Raw genomic sequence first — 10,025 nt, 5'->3', positions numbered from 1 at the left:
GTGCCTTCATGCACCAGGGCGCGGGAGCTGGAGCAGTACTCATCTCGCCCATGCAGGAGAAGCTCTACTACGCTGCGCAGCTCTGTTTTCAGCAGGGCTAGAAGGTCTCCAACAACATCGCAGAATACGAAGGTCTCATAGCTATCTTGAAGGCCGCGACAGCTCTAGGGGTGAAGCGCCTCACCATTAGGGGTCACTCATAGCTCCTAGTCAACGTCTCCAACAAAGTATATGAGCCAAAGGATGAGCACATGGTGGCGTACCTCGCAGAGGTACGTAAGATGGAAAAGCAGTTCCTAGGCCTGGAGGTGCAGCATGTGCCCCGGGGCACCAACATGGAAGCCGACGACATCGCTAGGAGGGCATCCAAGCGGCAGCCCCAAGAGCCTGGTGTCTTCGAGGAGCGGCTCTTCAAGACGTCAGCGATGCCACCACATTCAAGCACGGCACGGCCTCAGGAGGAGCTCCCACAACCGCCTGTCACGGGAACCCGAGCTTGTGGCCCGTCCTCAGGAGCTCGCTTGATCTTGGCACTGAAGCCCCAAGAGGGATGTTGGACCAAGGAATTCAAGGAATATATGAGGCAAGGGGCACTACCGGAGAAGGAAGAGGACGCAGAGCGCGTGGCCCGGCAAGCCACGACATACTGCATTCGGGACAGTGAGTTGTATAGGAAGCGACCAAATGAAGTTTCGCTGCATTGCATTTCCAGGGACCAGGGGAAGGAGTTGCTGATTGACATACACGGTGGGGACTGCGGACACCACTCGTCGTCACGGACTCTTGTCGGCAAGGTGTGCCACAGTGGATTCTACTGGCCCACGGCGCTCAACGACGCAGCCGAGCTGGTGAAGTCCTGCGAAGCTTGCCAGTTCCAAGCCAAGCAGATCCATCAGCCAGCTTAGGGCCTCCAGACTATACCACTCACATGGTCGTTCGCCGGCTGGGGTCTCGTGTTCACCAAGTGGGCGGAAGTGGAAGCCGTCTGCACCATCCCAGCTGGTTCTGCGGTTAAGTTCATCAAGGGCCTCGTGAGCCGTTTCGGGGTCCCCAACCGCATCACCATCAACAATGGCTCGCAGTTCACCAGTAACCTCTTCAAAACATACTGTGCTAACCTTGGAACGCAGATCTGCTACGCTTCGGTGGCGCATCCCAGGAGCAATGGCTAGGCTGAATGGGCCAACGTGGAGGTCCTAAGAGGCCTCAAGACCAGGACCTTCAAGAAGAAGCTCGAGGGCTGCGGCAGGAGCTGGCACGACGAGCTCCAATCCGTGTTGTGGTCCATCTGCACCACTGCCACCAAGCCGACGGGCGAGACCCCGTTCTTCCTTGTCTATGGAGCCGAAGCGGTCCTCCCTCATGAGGTCAAGCATCGCTCCGCATGGGTCCTGGCGTTTGATGAAACGCAGCAGGACGCCACGCGGGGGATGGACCTCATAATGGGGGAGGAACATCGCCACGAAGGTCCATTGAGGGTGGCAAGGTACCAGCAGGCACTACGGCGATACCACTGTCGCAACATCCGCTCTAGGACGCTCGAGGCAGGCGACCTCATCCTGAGGCGGGTCCTCTCCAAGGAAGGGTTGCACAAGATCTCACCCATGTTTGAGGGCCCGTTCAGGGTCGTCCAAATCTCCAGGCCTGGCACCGCGCGCCTGGAGACACAGGACGGGGTGCCCATCCAGAACACGTGGAAGTTCTACCCATGAAGCAAGGCCCAGTGCTTGTGAAGAAAGGCCCAGTGCCTGTGAAGAAGGCCCGGTGCCTATGAAGAATCGCTGCTCGTGACACTCTCACGTAACAATGAGTGGGGCTGTACATGCCCCAGAGTCTCAGGAGTGCTGCCCTCGGGCCTCGGGGGCTCCCTCCCACGCCTAGTGGCAGATTTAGCTCCGCGCTGGTGAGAAGAGTTGAAGACTAGACTAGGTGCCGGACGCGGCTTTTCATTTGCTTTCCGTAGTTGGCTCGCCTTCTCATAATTGAAGTTTGCCTCTGATGTTCCTTGCCGATTTCCTTCCGTCGCCTTTTGCCACCTTTTGCTGATTTGGTTCCAGTTTGCTTATGTTCTCTCTCTTGCATACCTCGCGAGGGGGCTAGGCAGGCGCCTTCGCGAGGGTTTTTTCCTTCTGTGTTGGTCCTTCTCTCTGCCTTCTGTCTGCTTTCTCGGGAGGCACCCTCGTTCAAGCACACAAGCCGGCACATCTCTCCTAATCCGTGCCCCTCGGGTACCGCGATATGAAGCACTGGGTCAAGGCTCGGGTGAACGATAAGTCTCCTAGCGAGCTTCATAATGTATTTTTTGCAGTTCCTGAGCAACCACTAAGCCAAGACGGGCACGAGGAAACAAGTGCCTTGTGAAGAAGAGGCTGCCCCGAACGCGCCAAGCTAAGTTATCTCCGCACAAAATAACAACACAACACGGAAATAACAAGCATAGCATAATGACTGAGGAATCACAGTTCGATACATGCCCCTCCGGGCCCATACTGGTTTCATTTTGATGCATGAAAGAAAAGAGGAACAAAACAAAAGCGGCGTTGCAGCAAACCACGGGGGCAGGCCTCCAGCGACGTCCCGAGCTTAGCCGGATCCCTCCTCGCGCTTCACGGAGGCGCGGCAACGAGACGACCCGCTACCACCTTCACAATGAGCGCGATGGCGTGGCGGCTGGTCGTAGCCGCCGCTGTAGGAGCTTTCGCCAAGAGAAGAGCCACCGTAGCTGGAAGAGGCGTGGCCAGCGGGCTCGCCCTCGTCGCGGGCATCGCCGAGACCGAGCACCTCCTCGCCTTCGGTCGTCTCAGGGCAGCACCCAACGCGGCGACCATCTTCCCCAAACACCCTCACGTAGAGGGTCGCATCACCGTCATACTTGAAATGGAGGGTGCACCGCCTGCCCAGGCCGTGCGCTGATACGTCTCCAAAGTATCTATAATTTTTGATTGCTCCACGCTATTATATTATCTATTTTGGATGTTAATGGGCTTTATTTAACACTTTAATATCATTTTTGGGACTAACCTATTAACTGGAGGCCCAGCCCAAATTGCTGTTTTTTTGCCTATTTCAGTGTTTCGCGGAAAAGGAATATCAAACGGAATGAAACCTCCGGGAACATGATTTTCTCAACAAACGTGATCCAGGAGACTTGGAGTGGGCGTCAAACAACTCCTACTCATGCTAGTGGGTTTCATCTATTTACTGTGGCAATGACAGGTCATGCAGAGGAAAAGGGGTTCAACTACCGCATCATGTAACAGTTGAATCGTTGTTGTCCCAATGCACTAAAAGAGAGCAGGAGCAAGAGATTGGGGTTGTATCAGAATGAACAAGGGGTTTTTGCTTGCCTGGCATTTCCGAAGGTATAGGTCTTCATCGGTGTCATCAAACTCATCGTCGGAACTATGTCCATTAAGAGGGGACAAATATCGGCAAACAGAGAAAGAACACAATCAATGCAATGCAACAATATGATGCATGATCATGACATGTCAATATGCTATGATTTGAGCTAATGCAACATATAGTCATTTTGATTGAAGTGGAATTCAAAGCTAGATCAAATTCCAACTCCAAATCTATTATCAAATTTGTCCTAATCATGTTCCATCCTAAATAGTGAGGTTAACATTCTCAAACATGCATGAAAATGATACAGATGGATACATTGCATTTTTCTGATAATTTTTCATATATAAATTATTTCATTTGGAGTTACGGTTGAATTTCTATGATTTTTAGAAGTTTAGGACATTTTTTGAAAAATAAATAAATCGTTTAGATTTATTTAAAATCCAGAAAAGTGATTACTGCGTCAGTATGGCGTCATGCTGACCTCAGCAAGTCAATGGACCCGGTCCATGTCAAACCTGACCAGTGGGTCCCACTGGTTAGTTTCACGGTGCTGGTTAGGTCACTAACAGGTGGAGCCAGTCAAAGGCTACGTCAGCAAAGTCAACACTGACGCGTGGGGCCACTATGATTAGCTAAACTAAACTGTAAATAAATTGTGGTTAATTTAGGTCACGGGACCCACTTGTAAGTGGGTCAAGGTGTTAAATTAGAGGCGTCATTAGCAGCTAACGACATAGCCACGTCAGCCCGCCGGCGTTTAGCCGCCAGTGACACAAACCGCGGCGGAGACGCGTCGGGTTCATGCTACAGGGCACCGTTTAGGGTGCGGTTGGGTTCTATGGCAAGCTGGAAGTGTGCCGCATCCAGTGGTGAAGGCGGTTGGTTGTGGGGAGGCCGGGAATGACGGCGACGATGACAACCGCGGTGGCCGGAGTTCGGACCTCGGCGAAAACGACGTTGCAGCGCACGGCGGGAGCAATGGGTGAGTGCTCTAGACACCCGATGGCGTGCTATGCATGTTGGAGTGCTCGGTTGCGGGTTCCCGTAGGTGTGGTTGCGGTGGCGACAAGGCTATGCGGCGGCAAGCTTCGGGCACGACGGCGCTAGCGCTAGAGGACACGTGGGGTGACGGGATTAGGGGCGAAACGAAGAGGGGCTCACCCCGCGTCGTCTGGAGGCATCAGCGAACTCGGGGATGTCGTGGCGGCGACGAATCTGTCGATGGAGTTCGGCGGCCATGCTCGGAGAAGAACGATCGATGGCGACATTACGGTGCTCCTGGGCTTCAAATCTTGCATGTGCAGGCGATGAAGAACGTCGCAAAGCGACTGGACATGGCGGAGAGGCAAGACAACGGTGGTGGGCGCACGGGCAGCGAGCAGCGGTGACGGGCACGCTCGATGGTGGGGAAGAGAGCAAGACAGGGGAGGGGAGAGAGAGCAGCGAGTGAGGGAGAGGAGAGAGGGGTCTCGGGGCGTCTCCGTAGCGTCGCGAGGATGTTGGGGAGGCTGCCACCGCGAAGCAGGAGGTGGAGGCCTCTGCGTGCGCACGTGCTACTTTGCCACTGCCTACTGGCAGAGGTTGAAGACAGCGGCTCTGCCACGGGTGGCTGGACTAGTGCAGCTGGGCCGGCTACAAGTAAGTGGCCCAGGTATGGGTCTCTTCTTTCTCTGTTTTCTAATTTATTCTGTTTTCTTTTTTTCTGCTTTATGTTTGCAAATAAAATACCAACCAAAACACTTTGGTTAATTCTGCAAATTTTTGTGAGGAATATTTGAATTATTTTCAAACCACACAATAAATTTCAGAATATTTGGAGCAATCAATATTGAATGGTACCTTTTAAACTCCAACTCAAATACCATAATGATTTAATTCAATAACCAAAATTTCTTGGAAAAATATGCATCATCTCTGGTAGAGGCTTTCACCTTTTTCCATAAATCATGAACATTTTAAAAGGATATTTTGAGGTCATTGAAAATATTTTGGTTGAACCTATTTGAGTTCTTCTGGTGCTAGGGTTTTATCGTCCCCATTTCAACTTTAATTGAAAACTAACATGATGCATGGATGCTTTAATGCAACTAATGACAAGCAAATTCTAGGGCTGTGACAAGACACGTACAGAAACATGTGATTCCCGCGCACGGGTTGGAGTCTTGTCTTGCCTGGGTAAATTTGTGTTTATCTGACCTTTTTCCTATGTGAACTATCATGTGGGACCCACAAGGAACATGGTCAATTTAACTAGTCAACATGGTGCCACGCAGACTATTTGGTCGGTCAATAGAGTGCAATCCGATGCTGAACGGTGAGCAAGTGACCGTATAATCACCACAAAACGTATATAGTGACTGTAATGAGCGTATTCTGAAGTTTGGTGACTGTATTATGCTTTTCGCTCTGTAGGCCCTCCAAAACTACATCTTTATACGTTCTCGCATGTTACATCTAACAACTATGCAATACAGCACTACTACTACACTCTAACACAATAAATCATATGTGTTTTTAGTTTTACTAGATATCATATTGTTACTTAATTATTCAGTTTGCATACATTAAAATTGCCTTTGAAATGTATGGCCAGTATCATCTACCACGCGGGAAAAATCCTGCCCTTTCCTGTTTAATCCGGTTTGTATCGATGGATCGTGCAAAACAGCAAAACTATAGTACTATATAGTACAAGTGAGAGTTCACGGGGCCGCCGTGTCGTGTACTGCTCCGTCGTAAGAGCACTCGCTTTCATAAATGTTCTAGTCCCGTTCGCCGACATGTGGGACATCATGCTACCGGGTCCACGTGCCATACCGAAATATAGTGTTGAGCAGCAGGGGTGAAGCACCCCAGTCATGGCACCGGCGTAGTAATGAGCAATGATGGGTCAAATCACAAAGCTGCACCTTTCCCGCAGTTAAGTTGGAGGGATGAAGTAATAATGCGAAAAAAGAAGTTGGAGGGACGAAGCAACCATCATTTCACTCGTTGCTGAATCCGCTTCTCCCTCATCTTCTTCAAGTTTTTTTGATAAGATCTTCTTCAAGTTAACCACGTGTTGCTTCTGCCGTTGTTCTACCTCATGCAGGATGCGGATCGGCTTGGTAAAGCACTGACACGTGGGATCGCATGTTAGCAATCTGCTAGGCCCATATCCTCTAAAATTAAGAAACCTCCCCCGCCATCCGCGCGGCAAAATCACCTCCTTTTTACTAATCTTGATTCTATAATTTTTTAGATCAATATAATTGAGATTTGTATAGATAGCACACAGGAGCAAAACCAAGTGGTACGGTTAAGGGCATCCACAATGTGTAGCCAAATGTGAAAATAGCTTTTGGCATCGATGGGAACCATTATGGACGGTGCTGCTAAAGCCAAAAAGATGGAACCGAAGCTCCCTGATTGATTGATTGAAGGAATAGAAAAATGCAACGTCTCTCCTCTTGCTCCTATTCTTGGATGCATGTACAGTATAGAGCATAGAATCTACTCCCCTATCCCTTCTATCACAAATCACAAAGCATTGAGGCATCAAATCACAAAGCACGGACGAAGCAACCATCATTTCATTCTTTGTTGACTTCGCTTCTCCATCGTCTTCTTCGAGAAACCACCTCACCACACTAAGCTGGACGGACGACGCTATTGTGTACTAGTAGTATTAGTACATTATTTACGCGTCCTTTGGTTCAACGGACTTCTTGTATGCAAATAAGGCGGTTGTCTCGGCTTGCAGGCGGCACTTGCGTCTGGTGGTCTCCCTCAACGGTGTTCTCCGTCGAATGCACTTCGCCAAACCACAATGTTCGAGATATCGCCGACGTCACCACAATGGGGAAGGAAGTCAAATAGTTACTACCTCCATTTTTTGTACACAAGGCCAGTATATCAAAATTACAATTTGCAAAAGGCCACTAACACTAATTGAGGCAAAATTGATGGGGTTTGCCTCGTACTACCAACCAAGGACATTAATATACCCTTGCATGCATGCGGAAGTGAGAAGGTTGGTTTGCATGGCACTGCATTAATCAAGCGATGAGGAGTGAGCTGGTTAGCTCTTTGGGCTTTGGAGAAAAAATACGCATTAATTGACACGTCAAATGAGGATTTGTATCGATTAATCCCGCAAAGGAAAACCCCGCCTTTCTTTATTAACACCAGTACTCCTAGTATGCACGTACTTATCCTGTTTGGGTCTAGGCCTTGCATTGCCATACTTCGCCACACATTTTTGCCAAGCTTGCCTAAAGTTTTCAAAATGAAAAGGAGGTACACTAGCGCACGACTGTCGCGGTCGCACCGCACCCTCACATGGCCGCTCCGCACCCTCACACAGTCGCTCCTGCATGTCGCAAACCCAACCAAGGGAACGCACCCTCACTGACACGTGCTACCGCATGTGAACAAACCAAACTCAGCCATCCTACCGCTGACACATAATTTTGGTTCATACAATATGTTTATCCAACCACATGTTGGGGAGGATCCATACGGCCCGTGCGGTGGTCTTTTGGGGAAGAAGAAGAGGTGAGGAAGAAGGGTTAGGAGATGTAGGATATTCATCCAACAGCCTAAAATGGTAGACTGACCCAAATGATGAAAGTCAGGCGACTTGCATAACAATATATGTTTTTACACAACAGAAGATCCCTAAAAACAACAACATAAAGAAAAATTATCACTGCTCGCATAACGAGACGGCCTCATCATCTTTGGCTGCCGGCGCGAACCAGTCGTAGCTGCCGACGTGTGTCTCCGCACCGTGGTTGTCCTCGGCCTCCAGCTACTCATTCACGCGGAGCATGCGGGCGCTCTGCATGGACGAGAGCACCGCCCGGTTCAAGTCGAGGATGTCCGGTTCCGCCTGCAGGAGGGCCTCGATGGCAGGGGCATCCGCGCGCTCCGCGTCGAGTTGAGCCCCCGCCGCCCGATTCAAGTCAAGGACGTTCGGTTTCGCCTGCAGGAGGGCCTGAATGGCAGCAGCATCCGCGCGCTCCGCGTAGAGTTGAGCCTCCGCCGCCCAGTTCAAGTCAAGGACATCTGGTTCCGCCTGCAGGAGGGCCTCGATGGCAGCGGCATCCGCGCGCTCCGTCTCAAGTTGAGCCTCCACCGTCGAGTTCACATCCACGACATCCGGTTCCGCCTACAGGAGAGCCTCGATGGCAGAGGCATGCGCGCGCTCCACTTCGAGTTGAGCCTCTGCCTCCTGGTCCTCCTTTAGTATCGCCAGGTTGAACCGTTGGTCCGCCTGCACCATGGGGGACCCGGACGCCGGCACGAAGTCGACGTCCATCGTCTCATACCCATCGGGGGCCTTCTGCGCCGCGACCTCCGCCATGAACATTGGATCGGCTTCCTCCTCCTCGTAGCTTGGCTCTAGAGAACTCGGGGATTGGCCCGTCACAAAGCGAGCTTGGGAACGGAGGTCTGTGGTGCCGACCGCAGCCGCAATTTCTACACGGCGCTCCGGCGTCAGCATCTTGTAGTACGTGATCTTTTGGCGCACCATGGCTTTCCGGCGAACTAGGGGACGCTTGATGCGGGCTAGGGGATCGAAAGGTGGGGGATGGGCGGGAGAGGAGGTGTGGTTTTGGGGCAGTGGATGGCGTAGGCCGAGCAGTGAAGGTTCTGGTGTGAATAGTTGTTCAGATGACGACCAGTCAATCGGTTTTGACTGTACATCGCTCTTGTCGCATTCGCGTTGCACCTCGACACGCTGGACCCTCCACGTCGCTCACCGAATAGAACGCGCTTCGTATTGCGTTTTCGCTCGCTTGTGGGACCATAGTTATGAGCAAACCTACGTCCCTCCCCCTCCCCTGCTCGTGTCATTTATACTACCACTCCCTCCGTTTTATATGGAGTAAATAAAAACAGTGGGAGTATACTACGGATGAGGATCCCATGACATGGACGAACCCATTGAGTAACTGACATGCGGGGTCTAGCAAGCATGGGGTCCTCCAGTAAGTGAACGAAAGGGAGGGTAAAGTAGGGATACCTACGTCAGAAGATCCACTTCCACTACTACTCCCTCCTTCCATCTACAGGGCCTAATGCATTTTTTGAGGCTAACTTTGACGAAATGTTAGAGTAATAATATCTGACATGCAACTTACACAAAGCATATGGTGAAATTCATACGTGAAAGGAGCTTCCAATGATATAATTTTCACATTATACATCTCATGTACTATTAATGTTGTCAATAGTCAAAGGCGGTTTTGAAAAACGCATTAGAGCATGGTTAATAATATAGCCAGCCGATGGCTATAAGGAACTGACATGTCATCTATAGCCATCATCTATATGCAGTCATGCAGTAGCCCGCAAAAAAATATATAAGGTTGGCTATTGTATTTGTACTTTTTTCTATCTCCTCTCTATCTCTTTCTTCATATTTATTGTATTTAACTATGAATGCATATATAGCTAGGCTCTTGCATGAGAGCTCACTCCCTTTACTTTTTCACATCTCTCTCCTCCACATAGGCCCTATATAAATGGAAGGAGGGAGTACTATGAGCACTGCATACTCTACTACAGATGTTGTCAGTACTCCACTAGTACTATTGGACAGGAAGCTTAAAAAAAGTTACTATTGGACTGGCTATATGTGGCGAAATCGTAGTAGGAAGAGCATGCGCGAGAACAAGCAAATT

At 50.3% G+C, this 10,025-nt stretch overlaps 1 protein-coding gene across 1 annotated transcript; it reads left to right on the top strand.

Moving 5' to 3' along the window:
- Positions 1–251: 251 nt before the first annotated feature.
- On the top strand, positions 252–1,172 carry LOC147959789 (uncharacterized). The gene is made up of 2 exons (XM_087532900.1): positions 252–794; positions 1,131–1,172. Exons 1-2 carry the CDS (start codon positions 252–254, stop codon positions 1,170–1,172), a joined length of 585 nt encoding a protein of 194 aa, XP_087389026.1.
- The last annotated feature ends 8,853 nt before the right edge of the window (positions 1,173–10,025 follow it).

Source organism: Triticum urartu, chromosome 7A (assembly GCF_056163025.1).
Source record: "Triticum urartu cultivar PI428250 chromosome 7A, HENAU_Tu73, whole genome shotgun sequence".
Classification (NCBI taxonomy): Eukaryota; Viridiplantae; Streptophyta; class Magnoliopsida; order Poales; family Poaceae; genus Triticum; species Triticum urartu.
Note: the sequence above shows the minus strand (reverse complement) of the source record. Positions and strands in the feature narration are given on the sequence as shown.

Excerpts from the sequence above, each read along its gene's own strand:
- LOC147959789 (XM_087532900.1), top strand. The coding sequence starts at position 252 with ATGGTGGCGTACCTCGCAGAGGTACGTAAGATGGAAAAGCAGTTCCTA. Across the intron at positions 795-1,130 it reads CACGGACTCTTGTCGGCAAG|ATCTGCTACGCTTCGGTGGC; the intron begins GTGTGCCACAGT and ends CTTGGAACGCAG.